This window comes from Macaca nemestrina, chromosome 12 (genome assembly GCF_043159975.1).
Source record: "Macaca nemestrina isolate mMacNem1 chromosome 12, mMacNem.hap1, whole genome shotgun sequence".
Taxonomy (NCBI): domain Eukaryota; kingdom Metazoa; phylum Chordata; class Mammalia; order Primates; family Cercopithecidae; genus Macaca; species Macaca nemestrina.
In genome coordinates, this window is record NC_092136.1 from 10,120,503 (window position 1) to 10,137,491 (window position 16,989).

The 16,989-nt window shown below is 53.5% G+C and overlaps 1 protein-coding gene across 4 annotated transcripts; it reads left to right on the forward strand.

Annotated features, from left to right (window-relative positions):
• The first annotated feature begins 24 nt into the window (after positions 1-24).
• Positions 25-16,833, forward strand: LOC105469512 (BCL2 associated agonist of cell death). Of its 4 annotated transcripts, none has more exons than XM_011720615.2 (4): positions 25-163; positions 862-1,056; positions 15,304-15,494; positions 16,327-16,833. In XM_011720615.2, exons 2-4 carry the CDS (start codon positions 870-872, stop codon positions 16,450-16,452), a joined length of 504 nt encoding a protein of 167 aa, XP_011718917.1. In that variant the 5' UTR covers positions 25-163; positions 862-869; the 3' UTR covers positions 16,453-16,833. The 4 variants fall into 4 exon arrangements, with proteins under 4 accessions (XP_011718917.1, XP_070930505.1, XP_070930506.1 ...); XM_071074404.1 differs by lacking the exon at positions 25-163 and adding an exon at positions 223-357; XM_071074405.1 differs by lacking the exon at positions 25-163 and adding an exon at positions 365-481.
• Positions 16,834-16,989: the final 156 nt, after the last annotated feature.

Here is a 16,989-nt window from a genome sequence, read left to right on the forward strand (position 1 = left end):
CCCCCGAGGCGGGCGGCGCGAAGCTTCCACGCCTGGGAGGAGGAGCGGGGAGCGGGACTTTCCGACCGGGCACCCAGTCCAGGCGGAGCGGTAACAATAGCAACAATAATCGCATCCGACGGCTGAGCTTCAGTTGTGGCTGTGCCAAGCGCCTTCGCCCGCAGTAATCACTCCCTTCACAAAGTTTTCACTGGCTCCTGGGGGAGCTGTCACTATCCCCACTTCACTGGGGGGAAACTAAGGTCCAGAGGGGCTGAAGGACTTGTTGGCAGAAGTGGGTCTCCAGGTTCCAAATGGGGACCCCAGAGAATCCCTCTCCTGCTCCCACACACGTCCAAGGTGTGAGGCAGCAAGGATGTGAGCACCAGGGCTGCAGGAGGGAGAAAAAAGGCTGCGGGCGAGTAGCCGTAGGTCCGGCGGGGGGGCGGGGCCGGGCCGGGTTGACCCCGCCTCTGGACCTACCCGAGTGACGTTCCGAGAGGTGATTGGGCCAGGTCGCTGACAGTTCCCGTTGCCCAAGCAACTAGGGCCGGGAGCCCGGGGTGCAGGAGGGAGGCGGCAGGCCCGGGTCAGGGGCCTCGAGATCGGGCTTGGGGTGAGACCTGTGCGCCGTCAGCACGGGCGGGGCGGGGCCTGGGTAGGGGCCTGGGTCCACCAGGGTTCTGAGGGGAGATTGAGGCCCTGAGCCGACAGCATCAGCTCCCTGCCAGGCCAGACCCAGCAGACAAATGAGGGCCCGGGAGGCCTGGCGGGCCTGGGGGCCCTAGGGTGGGAGAGGGAGCCAAGGGTACCTGCCTCTGCCTTCCAGGGCCACCGTTGGCCCCAGCTGTGCCTTGACTACCTAACATCTTGTCCTCATAGCCCAGAGCATGTTCCAGATCCCAGAGTTTGAGCCTAGTGAGCAGGAAGACTCCAGCTCTGCAGAGAGGGGCCTGGGCCCCAGCCCCGCGGGGGACAGGCCTTCAGACTCCGGCAAGCATCATCGCCAGGCCCCAGGCCTCCTGTGGGACGCCAGTCACCAGCAGGAGCAGCCAACCAGCAGCAGCCATCATGGAGGTAAGTACCCCACCACCTCCACCTGCCGGGTCACCTCACCCCCAGCCCACTGGCTCCCTGCATCCCAGTTGTATCCACGGGCACTGAAGGCTTTGGGTCGGTCCCTAACCTCTCAGAGCCCCAGTTTCCTCTTTTGTAAAACAGAGCAATTAATAACCACCATTGTAGGACTGTTGAGTTAATTAGCAGGAACATATAGGATGCACTTGATTACAGAGCTGGTGCACATTAAAGCTAAAAAATGGTAGCTGCCAGGCATGACGGATCACACCTGTAATCCCAGCACTTTGGGAGGCCAAGGCAGGAGGATCGCTTGAGCCCAGAAGTTCAAAGCCAGCCTGGGTGACTTAGGGAGACTCCATCTCTTAAAATATGTATATATATATATGGCAGCTATTAGTGTGGGGCCAGGACAGAAATTAGTGACAGGCAGGCAGGCAGTGATCCGAAAAGGAAAAGGGGCCTACCTAAGGCCATACCTGCCTGGCATTTCTTTCCTTAGAAGGTGGGGGCTGGAAGACTCCTTGGTGCCCTGCCCCAGGCTACATGCTTTCCCTGGGATTGGGCCTTCCAGCTCCCAGATGTGTTCTTTCTTGCCCCGAGGCTTGCGCCCACAGCAGGCCTGTCCTGGCACAAAGGCCAGGGGCAGGTGACCTCAAGGGGCAGACGGTCCTCCCAGACAGCAGGGCTGTGTGGGGTGGGAAGCACAGGCTCCAAGATGGAAGGATAGACACTGGGGTTCAGTGTCCATTTCTCAGTAGGCTCCACCACCCCTGTGCCCAGCACTGGCCTTGGCACCTGGAACAACATATATCTTCTGAACACAAAAACCAGGTCAAACCAGGTAGGGTGGCCCATGTCTGTAGTCCCAGCAACTCAGAAGGCTGGCTTGAGCCCAGGAATTCAAGACCAACCTGGGCAACATAGCCAGACCCCATCTCTAAAAATAGAAAACTAGGTCATGTCACTCTGGCACTGAAGCTTAAACGACCTCCTTCCCATTTTCAGGATTAAGAAGGCTTAAGAGGCCTCCTTCCCCTCCCTCTCTTACGCACAAACACACACACTCAGTTCTCTCAGATTGGATCCCATAGCTTGCTTTCTTTTTTTGTTGTTGTTGTTTTGTTTTTTGTTTGTTTGTTTGTTTGTTTGTTTGTTTTTGAGACGGAGTCTCGCTCTGCCGCCCAGGCTGGAGTGCAGTGGCCGGATCTCAGCTCACTGCAAGCTCCGCCTCCCGGGTTCCCGCCATTCTCCTGCCTCAGCCTCCCCAGTAGCTGGGACTACAGGCGCCCGCCACCTCGCCCGGCTAGTTTTTTGTATTTTTTAGTAGAGACGGGGTTTCACCATGTTAGCCAGGATGGTCTCGATCTCCCGACCTCGTGATCCGCCCGTCTCGGCCTCCCAAAGTGCTGGGATTACAGGCTTGAGCCACCGCGCCCGGCCTGTTTTGTTTGTTTTGAGACAGGGTCTCGCTCTATCACCTAGGAGGGAGTACAGAGGTGTGGAGTACAGAGGTGTGATCTCAGCTCACTGCAGCCTAGAACTTCTGGGCTTAAGCGATCCTCCCACCTTACCCTCCCAAGTAACTGGGAATACAGGTGTGTGGACTACACCTAGTTAATTTATTTTTAACTTTTTCTTTTTTTTTTTTTTTTTTTTTCTGAGACAGAGTCTCACTCTGCCACCCAGGCTGGAGTGCAGTGGTGCAATCTCAGCTCACTGCAACCTCCGCCTCCTGGGTTCCAGCAATTCTCCTGCCTCAGTCTTTCAGGTAGCTGGGACTACAGGCATGTGTCACCATGCCCGGCTAATTTTTTGTATTTTTAGTAGACATAGGGTTTCACCATGTTAGCCAGGGTGGTCTCTATCTCCTGACCTTGTGATCCGCCCGCCTCGGCCTCCCAAGGTGTTGGAATTACAGGCGTGAGCCACCACGCCCGACATTTTTCATGTTTTCATTAGAGACGAGGGCAGGGGCGGGTCTCCTTTTGTTGCCCAGGCAGGTCTCAAACTCCTGGGCTCAAACAATCCTCCTGCCTCAGCCTCCAGAACAGCTGGGACCACAGGTACATGCTGCCACACCAGCTCATTTTTTATTTTTTGTAGAGGTGGGGTCTTGCTTTGTTGCCCAGCCTGGTCTCGAATTCCTGGGCCCAAGCGATCCTCTCATCTTGGCCTCCCAGAGTGTTGGGATTACTGGCATGAGCCACCATGCTCGGCCTCCACAGCTTTCTTTAACTTTCTGAGCTTGCACTTGGCTGTTTTTCTGCTCACAAACTCCCCCTGCTTTCTGCCCCCCGCCACACACACTCAGCATTGACTTGTGTCTCAGAGTGAGTGTTCACCATGTGACACAGGTTGTTCCAGTTGCTAGGGGGACCTCGGTGAACCCAAGCATCAGGAATCCTTGCCCTCGTGGAGCTTACATTCTAGTGACGTGGTGGGTCCATAAGCAAACAAGCACAAAAGTGCATCCTATCATGGATGAGAAGATTTGTATGGGGGCAGCATGTAAGAGTTAAGAGAAGCTGGGCGCGGAGGCTTACACCTGTAATTTCAACACTTTGGGAGGCTGAGGCGAGCGGATCACAAGGTCAAGACATGGAGACCAGCCTGGCCAACATGGTGAAACCCCATCTCTACTAAAAATACAAAAATTAGCCAAGCATGGTGGCACGCACCTATAGTCCCAGCTACTCAGGAGGCTGAGGCAGGAGAATCACTTGAACCCGGGAGGCGGAGGTTGCAGTGAGCCAAGATCACACCACTGCACTCCAGCCTGGCAACAGAGTGAGACTCCGTCTCAAAAAAAAAAAAAAAAAGAGAGAGTTAAGAGAATCCAGAGTCATGGGGCTGGGGGAGTGATGGTAGCAGAGGTGGTCAACACTCACTTGGTGAGAAGCACCACTGGAACCAAGGCCACAGGGATGATGGGAAGAGAGTTCCAGGCAGAGGGAAGGGCAGGTGCTAAGGCCCTGAGGGCAACACCTGCTCCCAGCTAGGGTGGGCCTAGAGGAGGGGGTTAGGAAAGGGTCTTTGGAGACCTAAAGTTGGAGGTCATTGTAAGGACTCTGACTTTGCCTTTGGGCGAAAACCTGGAAAGGCTTTGAACAGAGGCAGCATGGTCAGATTTAGACATTCAGAGAGTCACCAGGGAGGTGGTGAGAAGTAGCTGGCCTCTGGATTTTTTTTTTATTTTTTATTTTTTTATTTTTTTATTTTTTGTTGAGACAGAGTCTCGCTTTGTCGCCCAGACTGGAGTGCAGTGGCCGGATCTCAGCTCACTGCAAGCTCCGCCTCCCGGGTTCACGCCATTCTCCTGCCTCAGCCTCCCTAGTAGCTGGGACTACAGACGCCCGCCACCTCGCCCGGCTAGGTTTTTTTGTATTTTTTAGTAGAGACGGGGTTTCACCGTGTTAGCCAGGATGGTCTCGATCTCCTGACCTTGTGATCCGCCCGTCTCGGCCTCCCAAAGTGCTGGGATTACAGGCTTGAGCCACCGCGCCCGGCCCTAGATTTATTTTTAAAGCAGAACTGGCAGGATCTGCTGATGGACTGGATGTGGGGTGCGAGGGAAAGAGAGGAACCAGGATGATGCCAAGGAATTTTAAAAAAATTATTAGGCTGGGAGCGGTGGCTCACACCTGTAATCCAAGCACTTTGGGAGGCCGAGGCGGGTGGATCACAAGGTCAGGAGATCGAGACCATTCTGGCTAACATGGTGAAACCCTGTCTCTACTAAAAATACAAAAAAAAAAATTAGCCGGGCGTGGTGGTGGGCGCCTATAGTCCCAGTTACTTGGGAGCCTGAGGCAGGAGAATGGCGGGAACCCAGGAGGCGGAGCTTGCAGTGAGCCGAGATCGCACCACTGCACTCCAGCCTGAGACAGAGCGAGACTGTCTCAAAAAAAAAAATTATTGTTGGCTGGGCGCGGTGGCTCATGCCTGTAATCCCAGCACGTCGGGAGGCCGAGGCGGGCAGATCACTTGAGTTCAGGAGTTCAAGAGAGCCTGGCCAACTTGGTGAAACCCTGCCTCTACTACAAAAACACAAATTAGCCAGATGTGGTGGTGGACAACTGTAATCCCAGCTACCTGGAAGGCTGAGGCAGGAGAATCACTTGAACCCAGGAGGTGGAGGTTGCAGTGAGCTGAAATTGTGCCACTGCACTCCAGCCTGTTTGACAGAGCAAGATTCCATCTCAAAAAACAAAAAATAAATAAAAATAAAATAAATTATTATTAATTTTAGAGATAAGGTCTTGCTATGTTGGCCAGGCTGGTCTTGAACTCCTGGCCCCAAGTGATCTTGGCCTCCCAAAGTGCTGGGATTACAGGCATGAGCCACAGAGCCCAGCCAACACCAAGGAATCTGGCTTGAGCATCCAGTAAGATGAAGTTGCTTTTAATAGAGAAGAAACACTGAAGGGTGGGGAAGGATCTGGAAGCCACCCTAGAGGATGGGCTAGAGGTGGCTTTTTTTTTTTTTTTTTTTTTTGGAATGGAGTCTTGCTGGGATTACAGGCATGTGCCACCATGCCCAGCTAATTTTTGTATTTTTAGTAGAGACAGGGTTTCACCATGTTGACCAGGCTGGTCTCGAACTCCTGACCTCGTGATCCACCTGCCTCGGCCTCCCAAAGTGCTGGGATTACAGGCATGAGCCACCACACCCGGCCACTAGAGGTGGATTTTAAGCATCTGGTGGGATTTTTAGCAGGGTGCTAGTGGGAGCTGGCCGGGAGTTAGAGTCAATCAGAGTCGTGCTTGTCTCAGCCCAGTTAGGGGTAGGGGCTTCAAGTGTGTGCAAAGGAAGGAAGGGTAGGTGTGGGGTCCAAGCTGGCTGAGCTTCAGGGAAAGTAGCAAGCCCTGGGAAGCCGCAGCATGGTTGGAGTTGGGGTCCCAGGGGTATGATCCACACAGGTCGGGTCAGCTGGTGGGAAGCTTGGGATGGAGTTATTTGATGGTGACAAGGCCTAGGTTATGTCCCTGGGAATGAGTCTGAGGGGAGAGTGGGACAAGATCATGATAGAAGGAGTAGCAAGGTACAGAAAGGAGATGGGGTGCTGGTGGAGTGGCAGAAGACAGGAGTAACATTCTGCACTGGCCAGGGACTTGACCCAGGAGCAGGGCATGGGAGGGGCCTGCAAGGTAATAAGGAGCAAAGCGGGCGACACCTCCCCCCACCCCCAGCTGCAGACCCGCAGGAAAGAGGGCTGCGGGAGAAGACAGCTGCTAGGTGAGGACAGAGCTGGATTTCTGAACCTTTTGATGTAGTTTTCAGTGTCTCCAAAGCAAGTGATTTCCCAAAAGAGATCAGCAAGTGCCAGTGCCCTTCCAGAGCCACGGGGCGTCTGCCCCTCTACCTGCGCAGAGCAGCTCACACTTGGTTCGGTCACTCCTCACAGCCCCTGCCACCAGGCCCCTGCTGGAGGCTAAGGTGCCCCAGGGCAGGGACCGCAGCCACCTTGTGCTGTGACAGCCCACACAGCCCAGTGTCTGAAACAGGTGTGGACAGTGGAGAGACAGAGAGAAGCAGCCCAGTGCTAGCTCTTGGGCCAGACTGCAGGTTCAAATGTGGCTCTGCCCTTCCTAGCAGGTTGAGCTTGAGCAGGTTAATGAACTCCATCTACCTGAGTTTCCTCATCTGTAAGCGGGAATAGAACTAGTCCAACCTCGCAGGGGTATAGCAAGGACCTGATGAGTTAATACAGGAAAAGTGCTTGGAAACAGTGCCTGGCACAGAGGAGGGGCTAAGTGTTTGCTGCTCTTATTATTAGTACTGACATTGTTATTAATTTATGTATATATTTTTATTATATATATATTTATATATATGTAAATATATATATAATTTTTTTTTCCCCAAGATGGAGTCTCGCTCTGTTGCCCAGGCTGGAGTGCAGTGGTGCAATCTCGCCTCACAGCAACGTCTACCTTCCAGGTTCAGGTGATTTTCTTGCCTCAGCCTCCCGAGTAGCTGAGACTACAGGTGCACACCACCACACCCAGCTAATTTTTTTGTATATTTTATTAGAGATGAGGTTTTGCCACCTTGGCCAGGCTGGTGTCTCACTCCTGACCTCAACTGATCCTCCTGCCTTGGCCTCCCAAAGTGCTAGCCACCACACCCAGTCAGTAATTTTTTTTTTTTTTTTTTTTTTGAGACTGAGTTGAGCTATGTTGCCCAGGCTGGAGAGTGCAGTGACATAATCTCGGCTCACTGCAGCCTCCGCCTCCTGGGTTCAAGCAATTCTCCTGCCTCAGCCTCCCAAGTAGCTGGGATTACAGGCGCCCGCCACCACGCCTGGCTAATTTTTTGTATTTTTTTTAGTACAGACGGGGTTTCACCGTGTTAGCCAGGATGGTCTCGATCTCCTGACCTCGTGATCCACCCGCCTCGGCCTCCCAAAGTGCTGGAATTACAGGCTTGAGCCATCGCGCCCGGCCCAGTATTTTATATATTTATAAAGCCTTGAATTTCTGGGCTCCAGCCATCCTCACACCTCAGCTTCCTAAGTAGCTGGGACTACAGGTGCACGCCACCATGCCTGGCTAATTTTTTATTTTAATTTTTGTAGAAACAAGGGTCTTTCTGTGTTGCTCAGGCTGGTCTCAAACTCCTGGCCTCAAGCAGTCCTTTTGCCTTGGCCTCCCAAAGTGTTGGGATTACAGGCATGAGCCAACACATTGGGCCTACATTTTAAAATTGTGGACAAAAATCCAAAGAACTATATTTTGTAACATGTGAACATTCTATGAAATTCAAATTTCCAGATCCCTAAAGAAAGTGTTAGTGGAACACAGCAAGGTGCAGTGTATTCATTTACACATTGATTATGGTTTCTTTTCAGCTCTGGCCACAAAGCTGAGTGGTTGTCACAGAGACCATGTGGCCCACTGAACCCCCTTTATAGAAAACATTTCCGGCCGGGCGCGGTGGCTCACGCCTGTAATCCCAGCACTTTGGGAGGCCGAGATGGGCGGATCACGAGGTCAGGAGATCGAGACCATCCTGACTAACATGGTGAAACCCCGTCTCTACTAAAAATACAAAAATTAGCCGGGCGCGGTGGCGGGCGCCTGTAGTCCCAGCCGCACGGGAGGCTGAGGCAGGAGAATGGCATGAACCCGGGAGGCGGAGCTTGCAGTGAGTGGAGATCGCGCCACTGCACTCCAGCCTGGGAGACAGAGCGAGACTCCGTCTCAAAAAAAAAAAAAAAAAAAAAAAAAGAAAACATTTCCAGCTAACGGGAAAAGGGAAAAGAAAGTGAACAAACATTTACCAGCCGGCCTTAGTAGCTCATGCCTGTAATCCCAGCACTTCGGGAGGCCGAGGCAGGAGGATCACTTGAGCTCAGGAGTTCAAGAGCAGCCTGGGAGGCCGGGCGCGGTGGCTCAAGCCTGTAATCCCAGCACTTTGGGAGGCCGAGGCGGGTGGATCACGAGGTCAGGAGATCGAGACTATCCTGGCTAACATGGTGAAACCCCGTCTCTACTAAAAATACAAAAAAAACTAGCCGGGCGTGGTGGCGGGCGCCTGTAGTCTCAGCTACTTGGGAGGCTGAGGCGGGAGAATGGCGTGAACCCGGGAGGCGGAGCTTGCAGTGAGCTGAGATCACGCCACTGCACTCCAGCCTGGGAGACACAGCGAGACTCCGTCTCAAAAAAAAAAAAAAAAAAAAAAAAAAAAAAAAAGACCAGCCTGGGAAAGATGGCAAGACCCTGTCTCTAAAAATTTTTTTAAATTAAAAAATGAGCTGGGCATGGTGGTGCCTGTAGTCCAAGCTACTCGGGAGGGAGGCTGAGGTGGGAAGATTAATTGAGCTTAGGATTTTGAGGCTGCAGTGAGCTGAGATCGTGCCACTGTACTCCAGACTGGGTGACAGAGACCCTGTCACTGTTTTTTAAAAAGAAAAAGGAAACATTTGCCAACTTTAGAGTGCTTTCCGATTTTATCAGCTCTGAGCAAGACTGGGGATTGTTCTCTGCAGGCCTGAAGGGGTTTCTGTCCTGGAAGGCTAACGTCAAGGCCGAAGCCTGCAGGTGCCAGAGGCTGACAGGCTGCAAGTGTCTGCCCAGGGTGGGGTGGCAGCACTGGCCACCGTGACGTCAGCCTCCCCCAGCAGCAGATTGTGTGTGGTCGGTATGTGGTTGGGGCAGGATCCAAACCCAGCCCTGCCTGATGGCAGAGCTTGACTGCTCCAAACGGTCTAGAACACCACTGTTTTAATTAAGTGTGCAATTCAGCGTGCAAGAGTGTTGTAATTAAGTGTGCCCCTGTTTCCTCATCTGTAAAACAGGGAGAGCTTGGTATTCTCCTTCTTGGGAATCTGAGGACTCTGAAAATCCCAGTGCAAGGATGCTCGCGGAAGCATCAGCACGGATGTCTGCCCCAGCCACTGACTCAGAAGCCCAACACGCAGAGAATGTAAAGCTGAAGGTGCCATGCTGGGGCCTGGGGCACTTCTAGCCACAGCCACCATCCCCCGCTTCCACACCCCAGCCCCGGGCCAGGCTCTAGACGGATGGCAAGAGTGGGCAGGCCTGGGCACCCACCCACGCTCGAACCCAAGGAGGAGCCACACCCCCTTCCTTCCCCAGAGGAGGGAGAGGCTGGCCCAGGCCCTGCCCCAGCCCTCCCCTTCCCCCAGGGAATTCACAGGGTTTTTTTCCCTGTAAATAGGACACTTTTTAAAAATTCAGTTTAGGGCTGGGCATGGTGGCTCAGGCCTGTAATCCCAGCACTTTGGGGGGCCGAGGCACATGAATCACCTGAGGTCAGGAGTTCAAGACCAGCCCCACCAACATGGTGAAACCCCGTCTCTACTAAAAATACAAAAATTACCCAGGCATGGTGGCAGGCGCCTGTAATCCCAGCTACTCAGGAGGCTGAGGCAGGAGAATCATTTGAACCCGGTGAGCAGGGGTTGCAGTGAGCCAAGATCACATCACTGCACTCTAGCCTGGGTGACAAAGCAAGATTCCCTCTAAAGAAAAAACACATACATATATACACACACACACACACACACACACACACACACACAAATATATATACACACACACATATATACACACACACAAATATATATATATATTTGTACTTACATGTATATAATTCAATTTACACAAATGGGTGTCATCTTGATAACAACTGGCTTGGCATTGCTAAGTCCACGAATTTGGTGAGAAACTCCCACCCCATAGGACAGGCTCCCGGCAGAACTGGTGCTAGCAGAACGCCCAAGGGAGCCTTCCCCAGCCTAGGCCTCCAAGGCAGCCCACGGTACAGCTGAGAGGAGCCTGGGGCATGACAGCCAAGCACACAGCCCCTGAAGCCACATTGGTTGGGTTGGGATCCCAGCTCTGCTACCTACTAGCTCTGTGACCTTGGGCAAGTTACTTAGGCTCTCTGCCTTAGTTTCTTCCTCTGTAAAGTGGCAACCATGAGGAGCCTCCCTGATAGGGTGTGGCGAGGATCAAATGAATGAATACACAGGGAGGCTTCCGACCATCCACCGCACCTGGCCAGTGTCTTCTGCTTGTTCTGATCCCTGGGCAAGGGGCGGTGCCCAGGCCAAGTGCCTGGGTGCAAGTCACTCACCTTCCACCTGTGGGGCCTTGTGTCCGGCAAGCGCAGTGGTCCTGTGGCCCCACTCAGAGCTAGTGGAGGAGAACAGCTGCTGTTTCCTGCGTATTTAGGTGGCTAAGCAGGCTGTCCCAGTCACATGGCCTCAGGCAAGTTCCTAACCTCTGCCTCTGTTTCCTCATCTATACAATGGGGAGAGCTGGGTATTCCCCTCGCTGGGACTCTCAGAGGCCTCAAGCTGTGAGGGGCAGGTAGGGGCTCTCCTGCTCTCATTTGTTGTCACGGTGGTCCTGGCAGATAGGGAACTGCCTCCATTTCACAGAAGACACTGGGGCCCCAAAGGGTTGGAGAATGGGCCAAGGTCAGAGCAGGAATTTGACCAGGGCCCAGCCCACCTAGCTGACCCCTGCTCCACATCCACCGCCCCACAGAACTGGAAATTACTCTGCGGACAGGCCTGTTCCGTCAGTGTCCCTTCTGTTCCTGGCTCTCCTGCCCCTATCCAAAATCCTTCAGCCTTCCAAAGTGCTGAGATTACAGGCATGAGCCGCCACATCCAGCTCTCATCTGTCATCTTTACTCCTGACCTAGTATGCCTCTCCCTACTGCCACCTCACTCCTCTAGGGGCTTAAGGAATCCCCACCTGACCTGGGGGCAGCTCCGGGCTTTGGTGATGCTCAGAATGGCCAGGCACTCTGATCACACCTTATCTTACCCTAGGCCTTTCCGGATTCCATCCTCTTGTTCCCTTCCTTGCTTTTTTTGTTGTTGTTGTTGAGACAAAGTCTCACTGTGACTCCCAGGCTAGAATGCAATGGCGAGATCTCAGCTCACTGCAACCTCTGCCTCCCAGGTTCAAGCGATTCTTGTGCCTCAACCTCCCTAGTAGCTGGGAATATAGGCCCACGCCACCATGCCTGGCTAATTTCTTTTTTTCTTTTTTTTTTTGAAACAGAGTCTTGCTCTGCCACCCAGGCTGGAGTGCAGTGGTACAATCTTGGCTCACTGCAACCTCTACCTCCCAGGTTCAAGTGATTCTCCTGCCTCAGCCTCCTAAGTAGCAGGGATTACAGGCTCGCGCCACCACACCCGGCTTATTTTTGTATTTTTAATAGAGACGGGGTTTCACCATGTTGGTCAGGCTGGTCTTGAACTCCTGACCTCGTGATCCACCTGCCTCAGGCTCCCAAAGTGCTGGGATTACAGGCGTGAGCCACCACGCCCGGCCTTTTTTTTTTTTTTTTTTTTTTTTGTATTTTTAGTAGAAATGGGGTTTTACCATGTTGGTCAGGCTGATCTCGAACTCCTGGCCTCAAGTGATCCACCTGCCTCAGCCACCCAAACTGTTGGGATTACTGGCATGAGCCACTACGCCCACTTGCTTGCTTTCTTTTTCTTTTTCTTTTTCTTTTTTTTTTTTTGGCGATGGAGTTTCACTCTTGTTGCCCAGGCTGGAGTGCAGTGGCTCGATCTCGGATCACTGCAAGCTCCGCCTCCCGAGTTCACACTATTCTCCTGCCTCGGCCTCCCGAGTAGCTGGGACTACAGGCGCCCGCCACCAAGCCCAGCTAATTTTTTTGTTTGTTTGTTTTTTGTTTTTTGTTTTTGAGACAGAGTTTCACTCTTGTTGCCCAGGCTGGAGTGCAATGGCACGATCTCGGCTCACCACAACCTCCGCCTCCCAGGTTCAAGCGATTCTCCTGCCTCAGCCTCCCTAGTAGCTGGGATTATAGTCATGTGCCACCACCAGCCAATTTTGTATTTTTAGTAAAGACAGGGTTTCTCCATGTTGGTTAGGCTGGTCTTGAACTCCCAACCTCAGGTGATCCACCCACCTCAGCCTCCCAAAGTGCTGGGATTACAGGCGTGAACCACCGTACCCGGCCAATTTTTTTGTATTTTTAGTAGAGATGGGGTTTCGCCGTGTTAGCTAGGATGGTCTCGATCTCCTGACCTTGTGATACACTCGCCTCGGCCTCCCAAAGTGCTGGGATTAAACACGTGAGCCACTGCGCCCAGCCGCCTACCTGCTTTCTTAGTCATGTGTCTCATTTATGTGTCCTAGCTGGGACCCCTGGAGGCCCTGCACTGGCCCACAGGCCCTGCCTCAGGTCCTCTGAGGGGAGAAGAGACATTCTGATGGTTATCCCCCGCTTTCAATTCCTGGCCTGTAATTTACCATCTCCAAAGAGCCTCCCTGACAGACATACTTTTCCATAAACACCAAGTATGTTCCCTACCTGCCTCTATTTTTTTTTTTTTTTTTTGAGACGGGTGCAGTGGCGTGATCTCGGCTCACTGTAACCTCTGCTGCCCAGGTTCAAGCGATTCTCCTGCCTCAGCCTCCTGAGTAGCTGGGATTACAGGCACCTGCCACCCCGCCTGGCTAATTTTTTTGTATCTTTAGTAGAGATGGGGTTTACCATCTTGGTCAGGCTGGTCTTGAACTCCTGACCTCGTGATCCCCCCACCTCGGTCTCCCAAAGTGTTGGGATTACAGGCATGAGCTGCCGCGCCCAGCCCCCCACCTGCTTCTCACTCTATCATTGTGCTCTGAGTGTTTGCTCCAGGGCGTGGTTCCAAGTCTTTATCAGTCTAGGTAGAAGAGTGGAGTTGGCAGCAGTCGGGAGATGGCATGGAGCACAGTTCAAACACAGTTCAAACAGTAGGCGGGCCTCTGAATAATAACCCATAGTGTATTTGCGGCCTACAAAGCACTTTCTTTTTTCTTTTGTCATTATTATTATTATTATTATTAGAGACAGAGTCTCGCTTTGCCGCCCAGGCTGTAGTGCAGTGGCACAATCTCGGCTCACTGCAACCTCCACCTGCTGGGTTCAAGCGATTCTCCTGCTTCAGCCTCCTATGGAGCTGGGACTACAGGCGTGAACCACCACACCTAACTAATTTTTGTATTTTTAGTAGAGACAGGATTTCACCAGTTTGAGGCCAGGATGGTCTCGAACTCCTGACCTCAGGTGATCCACCTGCCTTGGCCTCCCAAAGTGCTCAGATTACTGGCATGAGCCACTGCCCATCTGGCCTTCTTTTATTATTATTATTTATTTATTTATTTATTTATTTATTTTGAGACAGAGTCTCGCTCTGTCGCCTAGGCTGGAGTGCAGTGGCGTGATCTCCGCTCACTGCAAGCTCCACCTCCAGGGTTCACGCCATTCTCCTGCCTCAGCCTCCCGCATAGCTGGGACTACAGGCACCCACCACTATGCTCAGCTAATTTTTTGTTTTGTTTTGTTTTTTTGTTTTTAGTAGAGAATGGGGTTTCACCATGTTAGCCAGGGTGGTTTTGATCTGACCTTGTGATCCGCCCACCTCGACCTCCCAAAGTGCTGGGATTACAGGCGTGAGCCACCACACCCGGCCTATAATTTTTTTAAATTAGTAGAGATGGGGTTTTGCGATGTTGCCTAGGCTGGTCTCAAACTCCTGAACTCAAGCAATCTGCCTGCCTCGGCCTCCCAAAGTGCTGGGATTACAGGTGTGAGGAATCACACCCAGCCACAAAGCACTTTCACATTTTTTTATTTTATGTGACCTTTACACAATCACTGGGAGTCAGGGCTAGGATTATCCCCTCATAAAGGTGAGGACACAGGCTCAGAGAGTCAAAGGCTGAATAGACAAGGGGAGAGACACAGAGCTCCACTGATAATCACTGGACTCTGGATTCCACCAAGCCTTTGGAACCTTCCAGCCTCAGGCCTCCACAGCTTCACAGAAACTGGGCAAGTCTTAACTCTCTAAGTTTCTGTCTTCTCACCTAAGCATGTTTAGTACTCACCTCCCAGGGTGGTTAGGAGGATAATGAGGGAATGTCTTGGCCTACACATAAGTGCACCATCAATGGTACCTAAAAACGTCAACAGTTCCAGACACTGTCTCCAAAGAAGGCTCTGGGGGGGATGCAGACATGTAGCGGACAGGTTCTTGTTCTCCAGGGGCTTTGCAGGTCCCTTGCAGAGGCAGCGTTCAATCCTGCCAGCTGTGGCAGGACACTTTCCTGTCCAAGGGATTGGCTTCCGCTGATGTAGAATAGACGCTATGAAATAGCTACCAACCCAGGGCTTGCCACGAAGCCCCATGAAGGTGTTGCACTAATAATATGCCTTTCTTTTTTTTTTTTTTTCTTCTGAGACAGATTCTTACTCTGTCACCCAGGCTGGAGTGCAGTGGCATGATCTCAGCTCACTGCAACCTCTGCCTCCTGGGCTCAAGCGATTCTCCTGCCTCAGCCTCCCAAGTAGCTGGGACTACAGGCGTGCGCCACTATGCCCAGCTAATTTTTGTGTTTTGAGTAGAGACGGGGTTTCACCATGTTGGCCGGATGGTCTCGATCCCCTGACCTCGTGATGTAACTAGTATTTCTTATGCCCTTATTTTGTGCCGGGCACAGGGCCTCACCCATTATTGGCACTCAGTAAGGATTCGTGGGATTAATGAAAAGTTAACCTGAATCTTCAACAAAGGCCCCAGAGCTTCCCTGGAACGGACTGGGGCTCCGAGAGGTGGACTGTGATGCGCCCCTGGAAGACCTACGAGTGGGCCTGCAGAGCTGATGGGGAGGGTTCAGGCAGGGCCAGGGACTTAGAGGAGCTGAGATTAACGTCACCCCCTACCCACTGACCCTCTCCAGGCGCTGGGGCTGTGGAGACCCGCAGTCGCCACAGCTCCTACCCCGCGGGGACGGAGGAGGACGAAGGGATGGAGGAGGAGCCCAGCCCCTTTCGGGGCCGCTCGCGCTCCGCGCCCCCCAACCTCTGGGCAGCACAGCGTTATGGCCGCGAGCTCCGGAGGATGAGTGACGAGTTTGTGGACTCCTTTAAGGTGAGCGCCGGACCCCCGCGTGCCAGGACCTGCAGTCCCAGGCCGCCCCGCGCCGGTCTGTCCCTTCCTTGTCCCAAGGCACGTCCGGATCTGATGTCCCACGATCCCTACCCAACGCCGTCCTGCCCCTTCCTAGCTCCATAGCATTATGGGATTTGTAGTCACAAGACCTCCCTCTAACCCCCCCCCCCCCCAGCTCTTCCGTTCCAAGTCTCAGAATTACCCCCTCCTGGTGGTTGGATGTGGGGGGGGGGGGGGGGTGTGTGTGTCACAGGGCATGCTGGGACGTGTAGTCTAGCTCCCACTCCAGGCCAAAGCTCTTGGATTCCCCGAATTCTTGGAAGACTAGGCATGCTGGTATTTGTGCTCCTTGCTGGCACCTGTGCGCTCTGTCACCCAGGCTGGAGTGCAGTGGTGCGATGACGCCTCATCGCATCCTGGAACTCCTGGCCTCAAAGGATCCTCCCGCCTCAACCTCCCAAAGTGCTGGGATTACAGGCGCTCACCACCACTCCCGGCCTTTTGATTCTTGAATTGCGGTCCCATCTTCTGGGTGCTAGGTCTCCAGCTCTGGCCTTTCCATTTAGGGCCCTAGGCATCCTCTCTTCCCGTCCCCGGCACGGAGTTCCTGGGATCTAACCAGTTCCCATTCCTGGGGGCCCGTGCGTCCTCCCGAGCGTCCCTGACCACCCGGCGTGGAGCCTCCTGGGAGTTGTGGCCTTCATTATCTCCCCCGATCTCAGTTAGAGGAAGGCTCACGGAAGTGGAGAGCCTGGCACCAGCTGCCATGGTAATCTAACTCATGTAACTCTTTTCTCCCACAACCCGGAAGGGACTTCCTCGCCCGAAGAGCGCGGGCACAGCGACGCAGATGCGGCAAAGCTCCAGCTGGACGCGAGTCTTCCAGTCCTGGTGGGATCGGAACTTGGGCAGGGGAAGCTCCGCACCCTCCCAGTGACCTTCGCTCCACGCCCGGAAACTCCACCCGCTCTCACTGTCCTCGTCGGCCATCTTGGATATGGGCGGAAGTGCTTCCCTCAGGCCTTATGCAAAAGAGGATCCGTGCTGCCTCTTTCGGTGGGAGGGCTGACCCAGATTCCCTTCCGGTGCATGTGAAGCCGCAGAAGGCTTGGTCCCATCGGAAGTTTTGGGTTTTCCGCCCATAGCCGCCAGAAGTGGCTCGTGGCCCCGCCCTCCGGCTCCGGGCTACCTCCCCAAGTGCCTGCGCCAAGTCGTGAACCAGGCTTAACCGTTGCGTCACCCGGACCCGAGTCCCCGCGATGTCCCGCGGGCCGCGCTCACTACTAAATGTTAATAAAGCCCGCGTCTGTGCCGCCGAGCCTTTTCTGTGCGTCGACTGGGGCTCCGCAGGCCGGGTAGTGCTCTCACGGATACTTTCAAAAGAGGCCGCTGTCTTACGAGGGATATAGGCTTTGCCTGACATCCGCGACAGAGACGGAAGGGGTCGCGGCGGCTCGCGGGCCAGGGCTGTGAG

What these genes read in the sequence shown, in the direction of transcription:
- LOC105469512 (XM_071074404.1), top strand. Translation starts at nt 294, where the DNA reads ATGGGGACCCCAGAGAATCCCTCTCCTGCTCCCACACACGTCCAAGGT. An exon ending in CAGCAGCAGCCATCATGGAG is followed by an intron (nt 1,057 to 15,303) that starts GTAAGTACCCCA and finishes GACCCTCTCCAG; the next exon opens with GCGCTGGGGCTGTGGAGACC. An exon ending in AGTTTGTGGACTCCTTTAAG is followed by an intron (nt 15,495 to 16,326) that starts GTGAGCGCCGGA and finishes ACAACCCGGAAG; the next exon opens with GGACTTCCTCGCCCGAAGAG.